Consider the following 23,845-nt stretch of genomic DNA (forward strand, 5'->3'; position numbering starts at 1 on the left):
CCCTTCTTCTATATTACTGTGTATTTATGTCTCCCCCTTCTTCTATATTACTGTGTATTTATAATATGTCTCCTCTCTTCTTCTATATTACTGTGTATTTATAATATGTCTCCTCTCTTCTTCTATATTACTGTGTATTTATAATATGTCTCCCCCCTTCTTCTATATTACTGTGTATCTATAATATGTCTCCCCCTTCTTCTATATTACTGTGTATTTATAATATGTCTCCCCCTTCTTCTATATTACTGTGTATTTATAATATGTCTCCCCCTTCTTCTATATTACTGTGTATTTATATGTCTCCCCCCTTCTTCTATATTACTGTGTATTTATAATATGTCTCTCCCTTCTTCTATATTACTGTGTATTTATAATGTCTCCCCCCTTCTATATTACTGTGTTTATAATGTCTCCCCCCTTCTTCTATATTACTGTGTGTTTATAATATGTCTCCCCCTTCTTCTATATTACTGTGTATCTATAATATGTCTCCCCCTTTTCTATATTACTGTGTATTTATAATATGTCTCCCTCCTTCTTCTATATTACTGTGTATTTATAATATGTCTCTCCCTTCTTCTATATTACTGTGTATTTATGTCTCCCCCTTCTATTTTACTGTGTATTTATAATATGTCTCCCCCCTTCTTCTATATTACTGAGTATTTATAATATTCCCCCCCCTTCTTCTATATTACTGTGTATTTATAATATGTCTCCCCCTTCTTCTATATTATTGTGTATTTATAATGTCTCCCCCCTTCTATATTACTGTGTTTATAATATGTCTCCCCCCTTCTTCTATATTACTGTGTATTTATAATATGTCTCCCCCTTCTTCTATATTACTGTGTATTTATAATATGTCTCCCCCTTGTTCTATATTACTGTGTATTTATAATATGTCTCCCCCCTTCTTCTATATTACTGTGTATCTATAATATGTCTCCCCCTTCTTCTATATTATTGTGTATTTATAATATGTCTCCCCCTTCTTCTATATTATTGTGTATTTATAATATGTCTCCCCCCTTCTATATTACTGTGTTTATAATATGTCTCCCCCCTTCTTCTATATTACTGTGTATCTATAATATGTCTCCCCCTTCTTCTATATTACTGTGTATCTATAATATGTCTCCCCCTTCTTCTATATTACTGTGTATTTATAATGTCTCCCCCTTCTATATTACTGTGTATTTATAATGTCTCCCCCTTCTTCTATATTACTGTGTATTTATAATATGTCTCCCCCTTCTATATTACTGTGTATTTATAATATGTCTCCCCCTTCTATATTACTGTGTTTTTATAATATGTCTCCCCCCTTCTTCTATATTACTGTGTATTTATAATGTCTCCCCCTTCTTCTATATTACTGTGTATTTATAACGTCTCCCCCTTCTTCTATATTACTGTGTATTTATAATATGTCTCCCCCTTCTTCTATATTACTGTGTATTTATAATATGTCTCCCCCTTCTTCTATATTACTGTGTATTTATAATGTCTCCCCCTTCTTCTATATTACTGTGTATTTATAATATGTCTCCCCCCTTCTTCTATATTACTGTGTATTTATAATATGTCTCCCCCTTCTATATTACTGTGTATTTATAATATGTCTCCCCCTTCTTCTATATTACTGTGTATTTATATGTTTCCCCCTTCTTCTATATTACTGTGTATTTATAATATGTCTCCCCCCTTTTTCTATATTACTGTGTATTTATAATATGTCTCCCCCTTCTTCTATGTTACTGTGTATTTATAATATGTCTCCCCCTTCTTCTATATTATTGTGTATTTATATGTCTCCCCCCTTCTTCTATATTACTGTGTATTTATAATATGACTCCCCCCTTCTTCTATATTACTGTGTATTTATAATATGTCTCCCCCTTCTTCTATATTACTGTGTATCTATAATATGTCTCCCCCTTCTTCTATATTACTGTGTATTTATAATATGTCTCCCCCTTCTTCTATATTACTGTGTATTTATAATATGTCTCCCCCTTCTTCTATATTACTGTGTATTTATAATATGTCTCCCCCTTCTTCTATATTACTGTGTATTTATAATATGTCTCCCCCTTCTTCTATATTACTGTGTATTTATAATATGTCTCCCCCTTCTATATTACTGTGTATTTATAATATGTCTCCCCCTTCTTCTATATTACTGTGTATTTATATGTTTCCCCCTTCTTCTATATTACTGTGTATTTATAATATGTCTCCCCCCTTCTTCTATATTACTGTGTATTTATAATATGTCTCCCCCCTTCTTCTATATTACCGTGTATCTATGATATGTCTCCCCCTTCTTCTATATTACTGTGTATTTATAATATGTCTCCCCCCTTCTTCTATATTACTGTGTATTTATAATATGTCTCTCCCTTCTTCTATATTACTGTGTATTTATAATATGTCTCCCCCTTCTATATTACTGTGTATTTATAATATGTCTCCCCCTTCTTCTATATTACTGTGTATTTATAATATGTCTCCCCCTTTTTTCTATATTACTGTGTATTTATAATATGACTCCCTCTTCTATATTACTGTGTATTTATAATATGTCTCCCCCTTCTTCTATATTACTGTGTATTTATAATATGACTCCCCCCTTCTTCTATATTACTGTGTATTTATAATATGTCTCCCCCTTCTTCTATATTACTGTGTATCTATAATATGTCTCCCCCTTCTTCTATATTACTGTGTATTTATAATATTTCTCCCCCGTCTTCTATATTACTGTGTATTTATAATATGTCTCCCCCTTCTTCTATATTACTGTGTATTTATAATATGTCTCCCCCTTCTTCTATATTACTGTGTATTTATAATATGTCTCCCCCTTCTTCTATATTACTGTGTATTTATAATATGTCTCCCCCTTCTTCTATATTACTGAGTATTTATAATATTTCTCCCCCGTCTTCTATATTACTGTGTATTTATAATATGTCTCCCCCTTCTTCTATATTATTGTGTTTATAATATGTCTCCCCCCTTCTTCTATATTACTGTGTATTTATAATATGTCTCCCCCTTCTTCTATATTACTGTGTATTTATAATATGTCTCCCCCCTTCTTCTATATTACTGTGTATCTATAATATGTCTCCCCCTTCTTCTATATTACTGTGTATTTATAATATGTCTCCCCCTTCTTCTATATTACTGTGTATCTATAATATGTCTCCCCCTTCTATATTACTGTGTATTTATAATATGTCTCCCCCTTCTTCTATATTACTGTGTATTTATATGTTTCCCCCTTCTTCTATATTACTGTGTATTTATAATATGTCTCCCCCCCTTCTTCTATATTACTGTGTATTTATAATATGTCTCCCCCCTTCTTCTATATTACCGTGTATCTATAATATGTCTCCCCCTTCTTCTATATTACTGTGTATTTATAATATGTCTCCCCCCTTCTTCTATATTACTGTGTATTTATAATATGTCTCTCCCTTCTTCTATATTACTGTGTATTTATAATATGTCTCCCCCTTCTATATTACTGTGTATTTATAATATGTCTCCCCCTTCTTCTATATTACTGTGTATTTATAATATGTCTCCCCCTTTTTTCTATATTACTGTGTATTTATAATATGACTCCCTCTTCTATATTACTGTGTATTTATAATATGTCTCCCCCTTCTTCTATATTACTGTGTATTTATAATATGTCTCCCCCTTTTTTCTATATTACTGTGTATTTATAATATGACTCCCTCTTCTATATTACTGTGTATTTATATTATGTCTCCCCCTTCTTCTATATTACTGTGTATCTATAATATGTGTCCCCCTTCTTCTATATTACTGTGTATTTATAATATGTCTCCCCCTTCTATATTACTGTGTATTTATAATATGTCTCCCCCTTCTTCTATATTACTGTGTATTTATAATATGTCTCCCCCTTTTTTCTATATTACTGTGTATTTATAATATGACTCCCTCTTCTATATTACTGTGTATTTATAATATGTCTCCCCCTTCTTCTATATTACTGTGTATTTATAATATGTCTCCCCCTTTTTTCTATATTACTGTGTATTTATAATATGACTCCCTCTTCTATATTACTGTGTATTTATATTATGTCTCCCCCTTCTTCTATATTACTGTGTATCTATAATATGTCTCCCCCCTTCTTCTATATTACTGTGTATCTATAATATGTCTTCTCCTTCTTCTATATTACTGTGTATTTATATTATGTCTCCCCACTTCTTCTATATTACTGTGTATTTATAATATGTCTCTCCCTTCTTCTATATTACTGTGTATCTATAATGTGTCCCCCTTCTATATTACTGAGTATTTATAATATGTCTCTCCCTTCTTCTATATTACTGTGTATCTATAATATGTGTCCCCATTCTTCTATATTACTGTGTATTTATAATATGTCTCCCCCCTTCTTCTATATTACTGAGTATTTATATGTCTCCCCCCATCTTCTATATTACTGTGTATTTATAATATGTTTCCCCCCTTCTTCTATATTACTGAGTATTTATATGTCTCCCCCCTTCTTCTATATTACTGTGTATCTATAATATGTCTCCCCCTTCTATATTACTGTGTATTTATAATATGTCTCCCCCTTCTTCTATATTACTGTGTATTTATAATATGTCTCCCCCTTCTTCTATATTACTGTGTATTTATAATATGTCTCCCCCTTCTTCTATATTACTGTGTATTTATAATATGTCTCCCCCCTTCTTCTATATTACTGTGTATTTATAATATGTCTCTCCCTTCTTCTATATTACTGTGTATTTATGTCTCCCCCTTCTTCTATATTACTGTGTATTTATAATATGTCTCCCCCCTTCTTCTATATTACTGAGTATTTATAATATGTCTCCCCCTTCTTCTATATTACTGTGTATTTATAATATGACTCCCCCCTTCTTCTATATTACTGTGTATTTATAATATGACTCCCCCCTTCTTCTATATTACTGTGTATTTATAATATGTCTCCCCCTTCTTCTATATTACTGTGTATTTATAATATGTCTCCCCCTTCTTCTATATTACTGTGTATTTATAATATGTCTCCCCCTTCTTCTATATTACTGTGTATTTATAATATGTCTCCCCCTTCTTCTATATTACTGTGTATTTATAATATGTCTCCCCCTTCTTCTATATTACTGTGTATTTATAATATGTCTCCCCCTTCTTCTATATTATTGTGTATTTATATGTCTCCCCCCTTCTTCTATATTACTGTGTATTTATAATATGACTCCCCCCTTCTTCTATATTACTGTGTATTTATAATATGTCTCCTCCTTCTTCTATATTACTGTGTATTTATAATATGTCTCCCCCTTCTTCTATATTACTGTGTATTTATAATATGTCTCCCCCTTCTTCTATATTACTGTGTATCTATTATATGTCTCCCCCTTCTTCTATATTACTGTGTATTTATAATATGTCTCCCCCTTCTTCTATATTACTGTGTATTTATAATATGTCTCCCCCTTCTTCTATATTACTGTATATTTATAATATGTCTCCCCCTTCTTCTATATTACTGAGTATTTATAATATTTCTCCCCCGTCTTCTATATTACTGTGTATTTATAATATGTCTCCCCCTTCTTCTATATTATTGTGTTTATAATATGTCTCCCCCCTTCTTCTATATTACTGTGTATTTATAATATGTCTCCCCCTTCTTCTATATTACTGTGTATTTATAATATGTCTCCTCTCTTCTTCTATATTACTGTGTATTTATAATATGTCTCCCCCCTTCTTCTATATTACTGTGTATCTATAATATGTCTCCCCCTTCTTCTATATTACTGTGTATTTATAATATGTCTCCCCCTTCTTCTATATTACTGTGTATTTATAATATGTCTCCCCCTTCTATATTACTGTGTATTTATAATATGTCTCCCCCTTCTTCTATATTACTGTGTATTTATATGTTTCCCCCTTCGTCTATATTACTGTGTATTTATAATATGTCTCCCCCCTTCTTCTATATTACTGTGTATTTATAATATGTCTCCCCCCTTCTTCTATATTACCGTGTATCTATAATATGTCTCCCCCTTCTTCTATATTACTGTGTATTTATAATATGTCTCCCCCCTTCTTCTATATTACTGTGTATTTATAATATGTCTCTCCCTTCTTCTATATTACTGTGTATTTATGTCTCCCCCTTCTTCTATATTACTGTGTATTTATAATATGTCTCCTCTCTTCTTCTATATTACTGTGTATTTATAATATGTCTCCTCTCTTCTTCTATATTACTGTGTATTTATAATATGTCTCCCCCCTTCTTCTATATTACTGTGTATCTATAATATGTCTCCCCCTTCTTCTATATTACTGTGTATTTATAATATGTCTCCCCCTTCTTCTATATTACTGTGTATTTATAATATGTCTCCCCCTTCTTCTATATTACTGTGTATTTATATGTCTCCCCCCTTCTTCTATATTACTGTGTATTTATAATATGTCTCTCCCTTCTTCTATATTACTGTGTATTTATAATGTCTCCCCCCTTCTATATTACTGTGTTTATAATGTCTCCCCCCTTCTTCTATATTACTGTGTGTTTATAATATGTCTCCCCCTTCTTCTATATTACTGTGTATCTATAATATGTCTCCCCCTTTTCTATATTACTGTGTATTTATAATATGTCTCCCTCCTTCTTCTATATTACTGTGTATTTATAATATGTCTCTCCCTTCTTCTATATTACTGTGTATTTATGTCTCCCCCTTCTATATTACTGTGTATTTATAATATGTCTCCCCCCTTCTTCTATATTACTGAGTATTTATAATATTTCCCCCCCTTCTTCTATATTACTGTGTATTTATAATATGTCTCCCCCTTCTTCTATATTATTGTGTATTTATAATGTCTCCCCCCTTCTATATTACTGTGTTTATAATATGTCTCCCCCCTTCTTCTATATTACTGTGTATTTATAATATGTCTCCCCCTTCTTCTATATTACTGTGTATTTATAATATGTCTCCCCCTTGTTCTATATTACTGTGTATTTATAATATGTCTCCCCCCTTCTTCTATATTACTGTGTATCTATAATATGTCTCCCCCTTCTTCTATATTATTGTGTATTTATAATATGTCTCCCCCTTCTTCTATATTATTGTGTATTTATAATATGTCTCCCCCCTTCTATATTACTGTGTTTATAATATTTCTCCCCCCTTCTTCTATATTACTGTGTATCTATAATATGTCTCCCCCTTCTTCTATATTACTGTGTATCTATAATATGTCTCCCCCTTCTTCTATATTACTGTGTATTTATAATGTCTCCCCCTTCTATATTACTGTGTATTTATAATGTCTCCCCCTTCTTCTATATTACTGTGTATTTATAATATGTCTCCCCCTTCTATATTACTGTGTATTTATAATATGTCTCCCCCTTCTATATTACTGTGTTTTTATAATATGTCTCCCCCCTTCTTCTATATTACTGAGTATTTATAATATTTCCCCCTTCTTCTATATTACTGTGTATTTATAATGTCTCCCCCTTCTTCTATATTACTGTGTATTTATAATGTCTCCCCCTTCTTCTATATTACTGTGTATTTATAATATGTCTCCCCCTTCTTCTATATTACTGTGTATTTATAATATGTCTCCCCCTTCTTCTATATTACTGTGTATTTATAATGTCTCCCCCTTCTTCTATATTACTGTGTATTTATAATATGTCTCCCCCCTTCTTCTATATTACTGTGTATTTATAATATGTCTCCCCCCTTCTTCTATATTACTGTGTATTTATAATGTCTCCCCCTTCTTCTATATTACTGTGTATCTATAATATGTCTCCCCCTTCTTCTATATTACTGTGTATTTATGTCTCCCCCTTCTTCTATATTACTGTGTATTTATAATATGTCTCCCCCTTCTTCTATATTACTGTGTATTTATAATGTCTCCCCCTTCTTCTATATTACTGTGTATTTATAATTTGTCTCCCCCCTTCTTCTATATTACTGTGTATTTATAATGTCTCCCCCTTCTTCTATATTACTGTGTATTTATGTCTCCCCCTTCTTCTATATTACTGTGTATTTATAATATGTCTCCCCCTTCTTCTATATTACTGTGTATTTATAATATGTCTCCCCCTTCTTCTATATTACTGTGTATTTATAATATGTCTCCCCCTTCTTCTATATTACTGTGTATTTATAATATGTCTCCCCCTTCTTCTATATTACTGTGTATTTATAATATGTCTCCCCCTTCTTCTATATTACTGTGTATTTATAATATGTCTCCCCCTTCTGTATTACTGTGTATTTATAATGTCTCCCCCTTCTTCTATATTACTGTGTATTTATGTCTCCCCCTTCTTCTATATTATTGTGTATTTATATGTCTCCCCCCTTCTTCTATATTACTGTGTATTTATGTCTCCCCCTTCTTCTATATTACTGTGTATTTATAATATGTCTCCCCCTTCTTCTATATTACTGTGTATTTATAATGTCTCCCCCTTCTGTATTACTGTGTATTTATAATGTCTCCCCCTTCTTCTATATTACTGTGTATTTATGTCTCCCCCTTCTTCTATATTACTGTGTATTTATAATATGTCTCCCCCTTCTTCTATATTACTGTGTATTTATAATGTCTCCCCCTTCTGTATTACTGTGTATTTATAATGTCTCCCCCTTCTTCTATATTACTGTGTATTTATAATATGTCTCCCCCTTCTATATTACTGTGTATTTATAATATGTCTCCCCCTTCTTCTATATTACTGTGTATTTGTAATATGTCTCCCCCCTTCTTCTATATTACTGTGTATTTATAATGTCTCCCCCTTCTTCTATATTACTGTGTATTTATAATATCTCCCCCTTCTTCTATATTACTGTGTATTTATAATATGTCTCCCCCTTCTTCTATATTACTGTGTATTTATAATATGTCTCCCCCTTCTTCTATATTACTGTGTATTTATAATGTCTCCCCCTTCTTCTATATTACTGTGTATTTATAATATGTCTCCCCCCTTCTTCTATATTACTGTGTATTTATAATATGTCTCCCCCTTCTTCTATATTACTGTGTATTTATAATATGTCTCCCCCTTCTTCTATATTACTGTGTATTTATAATATGTCTCCCCCCTTCTTCTATATTACTGTGTATTTATAATGTCTCCCCCTTCTTCTATATTACTGTGTATTTATAATGTCTCCCCCTTCTTCTATATTACTGTGTATTTATAATATGTCTCCCCCTTCTTCTATATTACTGTGTATTTATAATATGTCTCCCCCTTCTTCTATATTACTGTGTATTTATAATGTCTCCCCCTTCTTCTATATTACTGTGTATTTATAATATGTCTCCCCCTCTCTTCTATATTACTGTGTATTTATAATATGTCTCCCCCTTCTTCTATATTACTGTGTATTTATAATGTCTCCCCCTTCTTCTATATTACTGTGTATTTATAATATGTCTCCCCCCTTCTTCTATATTACTGTGTATTTATAATATGTCTCCCCCTTCTTCTATATTACTGTGTATTTATAATGTCTCCCCCTTCTTCTATATTACTGTGTATTTATAATATGTCTCCCCCTTCTTCTATATTACTGTGTATTTATAATATGTCTCCCCCTTCTTCTATATTACTGTGTATTTATAATATGTCTCCCCCCTTCTTCTATATTACTGTGTATTTATAATATGTCTCCCCCTTCTTCTATATTACTGTGTATTTATAATATGTCTCCCCCTTCTTCTATATTACTGTGTATCTATAATATGTCTCCCCCCTTCTTCTATATTACTGTGTATTTATAATATGTCTCCCCCCTTCTATATTACTGTGTATTTATAATATGTCTCCCCCTTCTTCTATATTACTGTGTATTTATAATATGTCTCCACCTTCTTCTATATTACCGTGTATCTATAATATGTCTCCCCCTTCTTCTATATTACTGTGTATTTATAATATGTCTCCCCCTTCTATATTACTGTGTATTTATAATATGTCTCCCCCCTTCTTCTATATTACTGTGTATTTATAATATGTCTCCCCCCTTCTTCTATATTGCTGTGTATTTATAATATGTCTCCCCCCTTCTTCTATATTACTGTGTATTTATAATATGTCTCCCCCTTCTTTTATATTACTGTGTATTTATAATATGTCTCCACCTTCTTCTATATTACTGTGTATTTATAATATGTCTCCCCCTTCTATATTACTGTGTATTTATAATATGTCTCCCCCTTCTTCTATATTACTGTGTATTTATAATATGTCTCCTCCCTTCTTCTATATTACTGTGTATTTATAATATGTCTCCCCCTTCTTCTATATTACTGTGTATTTATAATATGTCTCCCCCCTTCTTCTATATTACTGTGTATTTATAATATGTCTCCACCTTTTTTCTACATTACTGTGTATTTATAATATGTCTCCCCCTTCTTCTATATTACTGTGTATTTATAATATGTCTCCACCTTTTTTCCATATTACAGTGTATTTATAGTGTCTCCCCCCTTTTTCTTTACCCCATTTATGTAAAAAATCCTTAAAGTAGTTTTTATTAACAAAAAAGCTGCTCGCTGTGCTCCCAAGTACACTGCTGATCTGTGTGGGTTTGGTGTTTTTTTTTCTTTAGATGTTTCTATATGGAGCCTAAAAAAAAAAAACGCATATACTTAATTGCAGAATCAAAGCTTTTCTGTACTATAAAAAGCACATTAAAAACGCGGCTTCACATCGGCACCAGAAAGACATCAAATAAGGTGGAGGAGATTGCTATTGTGGATTTTGGTGCGGACATCTGCTGAAAACAAAAAACACAGTATTTCTGCACTGTGTGAACAAGCCTTACAGACACAAAAAAGCCAGATGTCATGTAGTGAAGCTACATAAAGATGAGAAAGTTCTGGCTGCTCCAACTGTGAATGAAGGAACAAAAAATAATCCACAACTAGAGATGAGCAGGACGCACAGATGACGTCACGCTGCCCTGGAAGATAAGAGATTCACGGCCTCCTGTCCAGCTGTCAGATACCACTGACCTGGATGCTGGACTGAAGACCTGTGAATCCATCCGCTCATCTCTAGTCCCAACTGTCCCGGATACAGCGGACAGTCCTGGATTTGGGTCCACAACCAGCAGTCTCGGACGTCTGCTGAATTTCCCTCACTGCCAGCGCCCCTCTGACAACTCCTCCTGCCAGGAGAGAAAGATAATGGTGGATTGGGGTGTGGCCAGGGGCGTGACCAAAATTTGCCACGCGCCACATAATTTGTTCATCTTTCGGTTCTTCAATAGTTGGGAGGTAAGAGACACTCGTCCTACCTTTTGGGACCAACATCGGAACAAGTTTTTTTACACAGATGTGAGCGAGGCCTTACAGTCAGTTTCCAGGACATATGTCCTCTTTGCCCACTGCTCACAATCCTGAAGTCTTTTTTGGCCACAGGCCCATTTGGATTGGGTATTTTACCTCCATAATACTTGCAGCAGAACCTTCTACCATAATGCTGCCCCTGCTCTTCCAAATTTTCAGTTCTCCCAGGACCTGGACAGATTCCAGTTTTCTCCTCCTGGCAGCTGGCAGTAAAGCAAAAACAATTTAATTTTGCTGAAAAATACTGAATCCTGAAAAATAAGCAAAACAATGAAACTGCCATTTAATGTTAAATAATGCACTTATGGAGGAAATATCCTCTGCATGAATATTGTATGGGCAGTTCTATGTTATCCATTATTTGAGGAAGAAGTATTTATTGATTTATGACAGCTACAAAACTATGGCATACTCAAGCAGTAGGGAAATCAAGTAGTGTGCTAGGTTGCATACAGAACAGTGCTAGCCAAAGGCTGTTCTCTAAAACTTCACCAGCCTTCACAGCAGACTTCATCTAGAACTAACCAAAGAGCCAATGTACAACGATGGAAACCAAGGGTATGTGCACATGGTCAGGAGCCGCCTGCGGCTTTCCTCCACATGCGGACTTTCCTCATAGAGGTTAGTCTATGGGGAAAGCCCACATGCGGACCCGCAAGACAAATTGACATTCTGCGTTCTGGAATGTCTGAGATGCACGCATAGTGGACATAAGATTTCTAGGAATCCCATCCACTATGCTGTAACATCTGGCCGCTGCAGGTTTGACGCTGCATAGCAAGCAGCGTCAAACCTGCAGCAGCTCCTGACTGTGGGCACATACCACTACTCAGTTCTGACTGACGCGTTTCGAAGGAGGCGCTGGACTTCTTCCTGAGGAAGTACCTGTCCTAGTACCTGAGGAAGGACAGCGCCTCCTTCGAAACGCATCAGTTTTTGGTGTACCACGGCTTCCATAAGCTCTTTCAGTGGTGACGCCACAGCAGCCACACTGCTCCGTGCGCGGCAAGAGCAAGCGGCGTAGCTTCCGGCCGGAGCCCGTCGCAAGCTGACTGCCACCTGAAGACGCACAGAGAATGTGATTCTTGGGGAGGACGCTCCCATCACAGACTTTTCCGATGGGATCAGCAGGAGGATCCAACGGCAACTCAGCAGGATTCAAGGACCCAAGGACTTACTGCAAGGTATTTCACTTGCCAGCATATGTCCAGCTTTGACACCTGCAGCATATGTGTGTGCGCACCTGTGACTTTCCCATCAGTATTTAGGTGCCAACAAAAGAGCAGGTTTCATCTACTTTGTGGACATACTCCTTTGTGCAAGTAGAGGCTCTCTGGCAGGAGCCTTAGTGTGTGCACATATAGAAACTTGCAGCATCATCCTTTATCCATGTACTAAGGCATTTAAGTATGGTCTATTAGTCCCATGTACAATTTACCATAGGGTGTTAATCATCACTAAGTATATTTCCGGTGTGCAAGCGCGGTAGTACACCTCAGTTACCATTTTTTCACTTCTGGCAGGGGGTTGTACGGAATCTGCCTGACCATCAGCAGCTGCATGGTATCGGGATTTAGTGTAGCGCGAGTGTGTGGTAATTTTTGTAAAGCAATGAAAGCACCTGTCTTTAGTCATCTGACTGTAAAGCGATCTGTGTCTTAGTAGTCATTGCCTTTACTTTGTTGGTATGAGAGGTATTATCTAGGAAAGTGACACTTTAATAGGATTAAATAATGATGACTGATAGCCAATTAAATATGTATGAGTGTTTAAATGATTGAGACTGTTGGAAACTGCTCTTAAAAGTGAATAGCAAACTCAACTCCGAATCAGATTCCAAAGTCTAAAAAATACAGAGGCCGATTTATCAAAGCTTTTATGCCAGTAAACTGTCGTAAAAGCTTTGAAAAGTCACAATTGTTTTGCGCAACGTAGAGTTCTACAAAAATATTTCAACTTTTCGGCTTTTCATGCCAGTTTGAAACTCCACAAAAATGGGTGGAACTGGGGGAGATCCGGGGCAGGACAGGGAGTGGCCAAACCCACCTGTCAAATTTATTAAAAATGGGAGCTTTTTTTTTTACTGGAGTAGCATTTCTGACTGGTTGCATGTCATATAGAAGATGCACCATCAAGATGTTTGATGGTAAGAACATGAATTTCAACAAGCTTTATCTACTTCAATTAGATCGATAAGATAGTTACAGAAATTTCTTCAGCAAATCTGCCACTTACACTCTTAGACCACGGTCCCACTATCAGTATTCGGTCAGTATTTTTTCTCAGGCGTGGGAGCCAAAACGAGGTGAGGAACAATCAGAGAAAAGGTATAATAGAAACAAGTCACCAATTCTGCATTTATCACCCACTCCTGGTTTTGGCTCCCACTCCTGAGAAAAAATACTGACCGGATACTGATAGTGGGGCCGTGGCCTTATACATATGCAACCATCAAAATGCCAGTTTCAGATTTTAGACTGCACCAATTGTTTTTTTTTGTGAATATAGCCGTATACTATTGCTACACAAATACTTCTCATGATATTTTCACCCAACCGTATGCGATGGCACCGTTTAGTCTGAGTGGCAGCCTTCAGTCTGCAGAGAATTCAGCATTAGAATTGCATGTGTATTATGCCTTTTATAGTAAAATGTATACATATAGTCAGATAAAGATTACTTATGTGACAGCATACATTGTTTTGTTTTGAAGGATCTGGAGAAACTAATACCGGATAAGTCGGCAGAGAACCTGATCTTGAAACTTGTAGCCTTGTCTCTACAGTACAGCTGCTGTTGGATTCTCTTATATGATAAGAAGAGTAATCAATCTGAGTAAGTACCTCCTCTAAAAAGAAAAGAAGTTCAGTCTGTTCCATATAATGGTGTTTGACAAATACATGATGAATGTTATAGATAAAGCTATATTGCACCAAGGTCTTTAACATGGGAGCGAGTGCATACTAAGGACAAATTTACTATTGTATATAAGTGAACGTTGTATAATCTTGTAAAGTGGGGTTTTCTAGAGAGGCTCCACTTCACTTAAAGAAAACAGTCGCAGACCAATGAAATTCAAAAAGTTTTATTTTACTGAAAAGAAGCACAGTGCGTTGTAAAACTTTCTGATATCTGTCACTTTAAGGGTTTGCTCACACGCTGTGTTTTTGCTGTGTTTTTCCATGTGTTTTTTCTTGGGTAAAAAATGCTGCACTTTACAGTACCAGCAAAGAGAATGACAATTCTGAAATTTTATGTACATATTGCTTAGGATTTCATTGCTGATTTGGCCATCAAAGTATTTTTTTTTTTTTAAATCTGCAGCATGTCAATTCTTTCAATGTTTTTGCAGCATTATTCACCCATTGAAATGAATGGGAGAAAAAAAAGAAATTAAAACCACATAAAAAATGTAATTAGAAGCGCCTTAAAAAACAAGCATATTTTACGCACCATTTTTCTTGCCAAAGCATTGGTTTTTGGCTATTTCACACGTCAGTGTGTCTGGTACGTGTGGTGACAGTTTCCACACATACTGGGGACACTGACACACGCAGACCCATTGAAATGAATGGGTCTGCGCACATGTCAGTGTGTTTCCACAGACGTTTTTTGCCGGCAGCACAGCTCACACGGACCCATTCCAGTCAATGGTTCTGTGTAAACATGTACCGCACACGGATGCCATCCGTGTGACATGTACCGGCACTTGGGAATTAGTGTACAGTTAGCGCTAGTCCCAAGCACCGGGTGCTGAATGCTGCCCTGATCATAGTCCCCTGCCGGCACTGCGATCAGCACCAGCAGGGGATAATAATGAGAGTAGAAGTCTGCTCCCGGTGTTTCTACCTGTAAAAATAAGAATAAAATAAAAAAATCCACATACCTGTCCTAAGTGTCCCCCGCTGTAATACATGCGCCCGCTCATGCCGAGGAGCCGGAGAGAATGATTCCTGCAGTGATCAGGACCTCTGCTGCACTCAGTGAGTGACAGGACACCGCTCGGTCATCGCAGCTCCGGGGCAGCTTGCTGCAGTGAGTCATTCTTCTTGGCGTGAGCGGTCGCATGAATTACAGCGGGGGACACTTAGGACAGGTGAGTATAAGGATTTTTTTATTTTATTCTTATTTTTACAGTTGGACACTGTGGGAGTGTGACACCCCAGGGGTCTGGTTGTCACAGTGATAGAGATATTATGTCTGAGAGCAGGTGGGAGGTCCTTTGGTCAGGGATCCTGTGCATGCCACACCTCCTGCCCAGTCTTGGGGGGGGAAGAACTTCCCCTATATAAACCCGGGGCTGAAGCAGGGTGAGCAGTCAAGGAGAGTAGAGACAAGAAACAGCAGAAGCAATACTACTACGAGTCAGGGGCTGGCAGCTGCAGAGCTCGCCCTGACTGAGAAGCTTTCTTACCGGACCCGGCGTCCGAGGCTGTGGGGACTAACTCTTACCCAGCAGCAGAAGCCGACCGGCAGGGGATTTCAGGTCCTCAGGCCCAGAAACCCGAAGGCACGGTCACACGCGTGGGACCAGCACCGCCATCGTGGAGCGGAAGCCATTAGAAGGCCCCGAGTCACCGGCCATACGGGTGAGCACCACACGGTACACTCAGGGACGTGGGCTACTTATATCCGCTTCTAGCAAGGTAGCCAGAAGAGTACAGTCAGTTTGGGAGGCCTACAACTCCGCCTGGCCAGGGGAGATCCCATCTGCTCAAGGACTGACCAGGCCCCGTTCACTAGCAAGTACTCCGGGAGGGTCTATCGTTGTTACCAGTAAAGACCCTGAATTACACCGCACCGTCTCTGAGTGGTTCCTGCTACCCCCATCATCCACATCTGCTGCCCTGAGGCCATACCCCTCCCGTTGGGGGTTATACCATCTACGCTGCACCATCCATCCACCGGCCTCAGCGGACTGTCCTGCAGCGGCAGCTCCATAGCTGCATTCAACGGGTGGCGTAGTCGTCCTGCATCTACCGCTGTTACATCGCCGCTCAGTTTGACTCCCTGGGCACGGACCGGGTCACCGCCACGGGACTACAACCCTCAAGAGATCCGGCTCCGGGTAAGCTCCCGCGTGCGCAACGCAGCGCGACACAGGCCCAGGGGCGCGTCAGGAGCAGACTACTACTCTTATCATGGTCCCCTACTGGTGCTAACCGCAGCACCGGCAGGGGACAATTATGAGGGCAGTGCTTACCACCCGGCGCTTGGGAACAGCGCTAACTGTACCGCTGATTTCCAAACATCGGTACGTGTGCTCCTGATGCATCACACGGGCGGCACGCGGTTACCACACATGTGCCCCACAGGTGCACACAGACACACAGACACGGATATCCCTGGTAGTGTTTTTTCCGGTACCGGAAATATCAGGACGTACGAAAGAGCCCTAAGAGACACATTGGGGAGGTTAACTAAATGATCCCGAATATTGGAGCAATTTGCACCAGAAAACTGTCTTTATTGTTGCTATGTGCTTTAAGCACCTTCTGAACTTTGTCCAACAAGGGGGTGTGGTTACACTATAAAGGAGCATGTTTGTTACCTAAAAGGCAACACCATGATGCACAATTCTGGCACAAAGTAAGTCAATTATGGTTGTGTAAACAAAGACTAGACGGCTTAATGATACATGAATTTTATCAAACAGCAAGATAAATTTGGCACATTTAAAGACCGCCTAACTTGAATGGGTTGTCCCATGAACAAAGTACATTTTAATTAATCAAAAAAGAGGAAGTGAGGACTGGCACCTGTGTACACTGAAGCAGTCTGCAGTCAAATACTTTAAAGGATCACCTGAGACATCTAGTGCTTTTAGGTACCGGGTGCTACTCATAGAAAATAAGAGTCCAAATCAGAAAAAATAGAGAGCACTCAGCGGTCCTTAAAATGTGAACTTTAATCCATCATGATTAAAAACTGGAAACAGGTCAACCTCTGGACCTGTAGAAGCGCATTTTGTGTGAAACGGCCGTCATCCTGACATTTGCTCCACATACTCTCCTGTTTCCAGTTTTTAATTATGATGGATTAAAGTTCACGTTTTAAGGACCGGTGAGTGCTCTCTATTTTTTCTTATTTGGACTCTTACATTTTAATTAATAGACCATGGAATAGTAGTAAGTTTCACAATTGGATGTGTTAAAAATGTTCCTGTGCTGAGATAATCTTATAAATGTGCCCCTGCTGTGTACCCTGTAATGGCTGCGTCTAACCATGCAGAGCACCTCCAGCTCATGGTCGGCACATACCAATGCTCCTGGACAAGGAAGATAACACAAGTCACTTATGATAAGTGAGTATATAGATGTGGCGCCCCTGAGGGTTCGACCGCCACAGGGATGCTGCACTTCTTTAATGGAGTGTAGTGTTCCTCCTCTGAGGTAAGAACAGCGTGATAGTCGTGACCCAACCTTAGCATCCAACACCACATTTCTCCACCAGAGGGGGCTAGTATGCACTAGGTGCTGCTCCCCTGGTTACAGGGAGACTGGGGAACCGAGAGTTAGGGGAACCAGTTAGTGGGTGAGGGTGGAGGACTTACAAGTTAGTTACACTTTAAATTTCATATTTAATAAAAAGCCATTTTGGTTCGAGGTCTTTTGATCGTCTTTAGCCTAGCTCTTTGACTTTCTTTATGCTGTCAATTGCTGAGGGTACTGTGATCTCCCACCCTAGCGCGGATCCTGTGTGGGCCCGCAACGGATGGAGACACAGCCCTCGTACCCCGGCCTTGGGACGAGGGGTAGGTTGTAGACAAGGAATGTCTTGACCCGGTCAAGGACCAGGACCAAGAAGGCCCGGAGCTTAAGAGTGTGGCTTCACAGCAAATGGATCCCAGGCAGGATGCAGACGGAGCGGTGTACGCCACCTGTCCTCACCGTGCTGATATATTCAAAGGGAGTCCGGCTGCAAGAGTGGTACCGGCCCCCGACACCTGACCTTGCTACTCTACATCCTGGTCGGGAAAGCCCGGTAGGCCCTGAGGATCCCACCGGGTATCGGACGGAGCGGAGCTGCCACCCGTGCCCTTGTTCTGAGAGGAGCTCAGAGGGAGACCCGGCCTATTTGCACACACACGGACAGGAAAGGATTCGGTCTGCAGTTCAGGAACACTCTGGTGTAGGGTCCCGACTGAATGCTGGACTTACTCGGAGGTTGTCGGACCCCCGTCCCTGGTGACCGCAGGACTCCGCGGGGAGCAGGGAGTCGCCTTCCTTCTGCCATCTCTAAAGTGAGTAAAGCCTTGGAAGTTCACCCCTATGGCCTCCGGACTGTTTATTCTGCGCCACACCGCGCGACGCGGAATCCGTTCTCCTCTACTACTACCCCCTCCATCCTGTCCCTCTGCCCTGAGGCCTCGCTCCACCTGTGGGGAGTAGTAAGAACTTTGGCCGCCATAACACCATGCCTCAGCGGACTGCAGCGGCGCTGGTGGCCCTCACCAGGTGCCACAGGTGGCGTAGTCATAAATCAGCCACTCAACCCGGATAAGCCCACACCATCTCTTTTAATGTGACGTCCCTGAGCACGGGTCGGGTCCGGGCCACGGCTGCACCCCATCTCTCCATCGCAGGACCCGACTCCGAGTCCCCCATATCCCAGGGTAAAATAAAAGGGCTTTTCGAGTAAGAGGCATCACAACCTGGCGTAGTCGGCAGGATCGCGTGCCCGCAGCAAAGGAAGGAAGGAAGTACCCATTGCTACCGGGTACTGTGTGCCTTACACCTTGAACTGTTGTTTTACACTTAAAATGGCGCCCGCCTAAGAAGAACTGGCGCCATAATGGTGTGAAAAGACTGTCTTTGAATGCCTCCCATCATGGGCTGGGCTCCCGCTTGGCACCAAAAATGTGGATTGCCCCTTCCATCAAAGACTGTCCGCGGGGTAATGCCCGTCAAACCGGATGGGCTGAACGAAGGCGGGCCTGTCAGCATTCCGCCCAGGAACCGCCCCGAAAGAAGAGGAAGAAGAAAAGCAACAAGGTGCGGCCATTGCAGTCGGAGCTTGGCATTCATCAGAGGCAGACATGGATGCTTCTTGAGAGCAAACCAACGCACCTTCTGAACCCGGTTCAGGCCCTTAACCTTTGCAGAGAGCGAGGCAGCAGTATCCTCACATCGGGAGATTTTGAATTTCTCCGGCAGGAAGCTCCGGGTCTCTTGCGGAGACAGAGAGAGACCCAGGAGGCGGCGACGGCTGCGTGGCGGGAAGAGATGATGCTACGTATCCGGGACCGCCGCCAAGGAGTTGAGGTCCCAGGACAACGAGACACGGTGACAGAGGTCGAGAGCGGCCCAGCGGCGGGTGAGTGTGCTACCCCTGCCCCGGCTGCAGAGCCTACCGTAACGATCCTGGACCTTATGATGGAATATTTAATACCCCATGCGGCCACCTGGGAGCAGGCTTTGGCTCCGGAGCTGCAAGCGACAGCTATGAGTGGGGACCTGCGACGCCGCCCTAACCCTGAAACCGAAGCGCCTGAAGCTGCAGAGGAATCCGCCGGCTCCAACCTGAAATGGTCCGCGCCTGTAGAGGACCCACAGCAACCCGTGATGACCCCGCTACCCGCACCAGCAGTAACCTGGCCCGAGGCTGAGGAGTGGGCATGGGACAACCAGGGGGGGGACATGATGGGCTTCCCCCGGGAGCCCCGGGCTCAAGCGCGGAGGAGGAGCCAGTGGTCCAGCGACCAGATCTTCCAGCTCGCTCGGGAGCAACGTCAACGGGAGCTCCGCTGTGAATGCCTAGAGGTACGGGCCAAAGCTGCCAAATCCCGGGCTCGTCGGGAAGAGGCCACCCGTCCCAGTCCCCGAGTGGAAGGGCAGGTCGTCCGCTTCCACGATGAGGCGGGGTGGGGGTTCATTAGAAGTCCCCAGTACCAGGACGCTGTGTTTGTCAGCTGGCGGGATGTCGAGCCACGTCTGAAGAAGGGACACCCTGGTCGGAACCTCTTCCCGGGCGATACAGTGACCTTTTCTCGCCACCAGGGGGTGCAAGGGTGGTACACCCTGGATGTACACAAAGTGTCTGGGAGTGACGCCACCCCGCGCTCAGCCTCAGGGGACCGGTTAGCCTCCGTCGGGAGGAACAAGCCTTTTCCAAGGAGAGAGCCAGAGGTCTAAAGCAGCCCCCGGCTGTTGCAGTTTTTGTTTAAAAGTTAATCTGTTGACATTTCTATTTTTGCTTATTTTATAATCCCAGTTTCTAGAGACATGTGTTCCTGCGGACTGGCAGCAGACAGACTCTTTCCTTTGTAAATAGTTTGCATCTTTTTAGGTGCTCCATATTGGTTTTATACTACAAAACCGCAGATATTTTCTACCTCAAGGCCTCAGAAGGAAAACCTGTCAGGGTGGCTCTCCGGGAGGTCCAACTCGGGATCTTCATGCCCTGCAGCCACCCTAGGGCCTACGTTGAGGGTTTGGGACAGGTCCCTCGCACTTCTGAACTGACTCTGCGTCTTTGCACCTTAAGCTGTCTGTTTGCACAAAATGTCTCTGGAAAAATGCTAGCACTTTTATTATTTTATACTTTTGTAATTTTCTACTGTATAACCTGTTATGAAACGTTTAAGAAGATGTGCCTCCCATAAAGGGAAGATAGTTCATGTTTATATTAGAAAGAAAATTTCCTGGGTGTTACTTCTTTTGCAGCCCGCGGACGTGCTGTGTTTTACCAGGGGGGAATGTGGCGCCCCTGAGGGTTCGACCACCACAGGGATGCTGCACTTCTTTAATGGAGTGTAGTGTTCCTCCTCTGAGGTAAGAACAGCGTGATAGTCGTGACCCAACCTTAGCATCCAACACCACATTTCTCCACCAGAGGGGGCTAGTATGCACTAGGTGCTGCTCCCCTGGTTACAGGGAGACTGGGGAACCAAGAGTTAGGGGAACCAGTTAGTGGGTGAGGGTGGAGGACTTACAAGTTAGTTACACTTTAAATTTCATATTTAATAAAAAGCCATTTTGGTTCGAGATCTTTTGATCGTCTTTAGCCTAGCTCTTTGACTGTCTTTATGCTGTCAATTGCTGAGGGTACTGTGATCTCCCACCCTAGCGCGGATCCTGTGTGGGCCCGCAACGGATGGAGACACAGCTCTCATACCCCGGCCTTGGGACGAGGGGTAGGTTGTAGACAAGGAATGTCTTGACCCGGTCAAGGACCAGGACCAAGAAGGCCCGGAGCTTAAGAGTGTGGCTTCACAGCAAATGGATCCCAGGCAGGATGCAGACGGAGCGGTGTACGCCACCTGTCCTCGCCATGCTGATATATTCAGAGGGAGTCCGGCTGCAAGAGGGGTACCGGCCCCCGACACCTGACCTTGCTACTCTACGTCCTGGTCGGGAAAGCCTGGTAGGCCCTGAGGATCCCACCGGGTATCGGACGGAGCGGAGCTGCCACCCGTGCCCTTGTTCTGAGAGGAGCTCAGAGGGAGACCCGGCCTATTTGCACACACATGGACAGGAAAGGATTCGGTCTGTAGTTCAGGAACACTCTGCTGTAGGGTCCCGACTGAATGCTGGACTTACTCGGAGGTTGTCGGACCCCCGTCCCTGGTGACCGCAGGACTCCGCGGGGAGCAGGGAGTCGCTTTCCTTCTGCCATCTCTAAAGTGAGTAAAGCCTTGGAAGTTCACCCCTATGGCCTCCGGACTGTTTATTCTGCGCCACACCGCGCGACGCGGCATCCGTTCTCCTCTACTACTACCCCCTCCATCCTGTCCCTCTGCCCTGAGGCCTCTCTCCGCCTGTGGGGAGTAGTAGGAACTTTGGCCGCCATAACACCATGCCTCAGCGGACTGCAGCGGCGCTGGTGGCCCTCACCAGGTGCCACAGGTGGCGTAGTCGTAAATCAGCCACTCAACCCGGATAAGCCCACACCATCTCTTTTAATGTGACGGCCCTGAGCACGGGTCGGGTCCGGGCCACAGCTGCACCCCATCTCTCCATCACAGGACCCGACTCCGAGTCCCCCATCTCCCAGGGTAAAATAAAAGGGCTTTTCGAGTAAGAGGCGTCACATAGACGACATAGCAGGGGCTCACAGCTGCTGCTTTCTGAATTAACATATTTCCCTGCCTGTTTTATCACAGGAGTTAATGTTTCTACCCCATCATTAGTCCTGTGAGCTCATCATAAATCAAGTCAGTGACATAGGAGCTCAGCAGCCACTGTAGCTCCCACAAGCCCCTGTTAGGGCAAATAGTATAGATAGGGATTTAGGTAAATCATCTTTTGAAAACAAACCTTCAGTGCGCTACTTACAACGTCTAGCACTATATTCACCATCCATGTGACATGTCCTAGTGCTGTCAATTTTTTTTCTCAGACAACACACTGATCCACAGAGTTTCATCGAGCCATACACACATAAATTTCAAAAATGGGTCGGTGTCTCCGATACAGAAGATTCAGATAATGTCCTACTCTCGTCCTTTTCGTGGATCAGACTCGGCCTTTATAGTCTATGCGGATCCGTGAGACAGGAATAAAACTAGGAAGACATTACTTTGTAATCAGCCATCAGACTTATAGAGGCACTGATAAAGACTGTGCTGCAGCTCTACTGTATCTGTAACATGACAACTTTCTGCTAGCGATGAGGATGAAAAGGGAGATCTGCAACACACAGCTGGGATCTGAAAGACCAGGCTTCACAAGGGCACTGTACATGAGTGTCCAAAAGCACTGGGAATGTTTCACTTTTACTGGCATGTATCTAGTAATACTAAAATTATAACATTTCCACCCAAATGTTTGAATGCATGTACTTTCCTGTTTTCCTAAATCATTGGGTAGTATTTTATGGATTATGTAACACTTTTATCATTTCAGGTACAGTCTTTCAAGTGATACCCTCCATAGTGTTTGTTTAATTTATGCTGCTATAATCCCCTTTACTTCAAAATCTCAAGAAGTGGACATAAAGGTACTAATGGCATTACATTATATGCACTCGAAAATATAATTATGACACTAATTAGAATTACAATTTTATGAACATCTGCACAAAGAATATTTTATCCCTTATAATTATAGCACTATATGAGTTAATGAAGATTGCATGCTCTAATATATCCTAATGAAAATAAGTTAGTTCATGTGAATCAGTAAAAAAAAAAGTTTTTAGTTTTCTAAAGTGCTAAATAGCTTACTATTATTATCATATATAACAGATCCTTTATTACAAAGAGATCTGTTCGGTTGTAAATATTTTTTTAATACTCATCTTATCCTCTTTCAGCAATCTTCTGTCCGCGAGCTCAGTTAGGTGTAAAAATATACACTTTGTTTCACATACCCTTCCCTGTGCTTCTGGAGGGGCACAAGAATATAGTCTACTGCATAGCCATAGC

The 23,845-nt window shown here is 40.9% G+C and overlaps 1 protein-coding gene across 1 annotated transcript in view; it reads left to right on the forward strand.

The window, feature by feature from the left end:
* LOC141264954 (protein shortage in chiasmata 1 ortholog-like) overlaps window positions 1–23,457 on the forward strand; it is a 99,683-nt gene extending 76,226 nt beyond the window's left edge. Inside the window, exons 5-6 of the mRNA XM_073677843.1 lie at window positions 14,192–14,313; window positions 23,325–23,457. Of these exons, the coding sequence (XP_073533944.1) occupies window positions 14,192–14,313; window positions 23,325–23,457 (255 nt within the window). The remainder of the gene's footprint in view (window positions 1–14,191; window positions 14,314–23,324) is intronic.
* The last annotated feature ends 388 nt before the right edge of the window (window positions 23,458–23,845 follow it).

Source organism: Phyllobates terribilis, unplaced genomic scaffold (genome assembly GCF_046119375.1).
Source record: "Phyllobates terribilis strain yellow unplaced genomic scaffold, ASM4611937v1 Scaffold_1__5_contigs__length_1240528914, whole genome shotgun sequence".
Classification (NCBI taxonomy): domain Eukaryota; kingdom Metazoa; phylum Chordata; class Amphibia; order Anura; family Dendrobatidae; genus Phyllobates; species Phyllobates terribilis.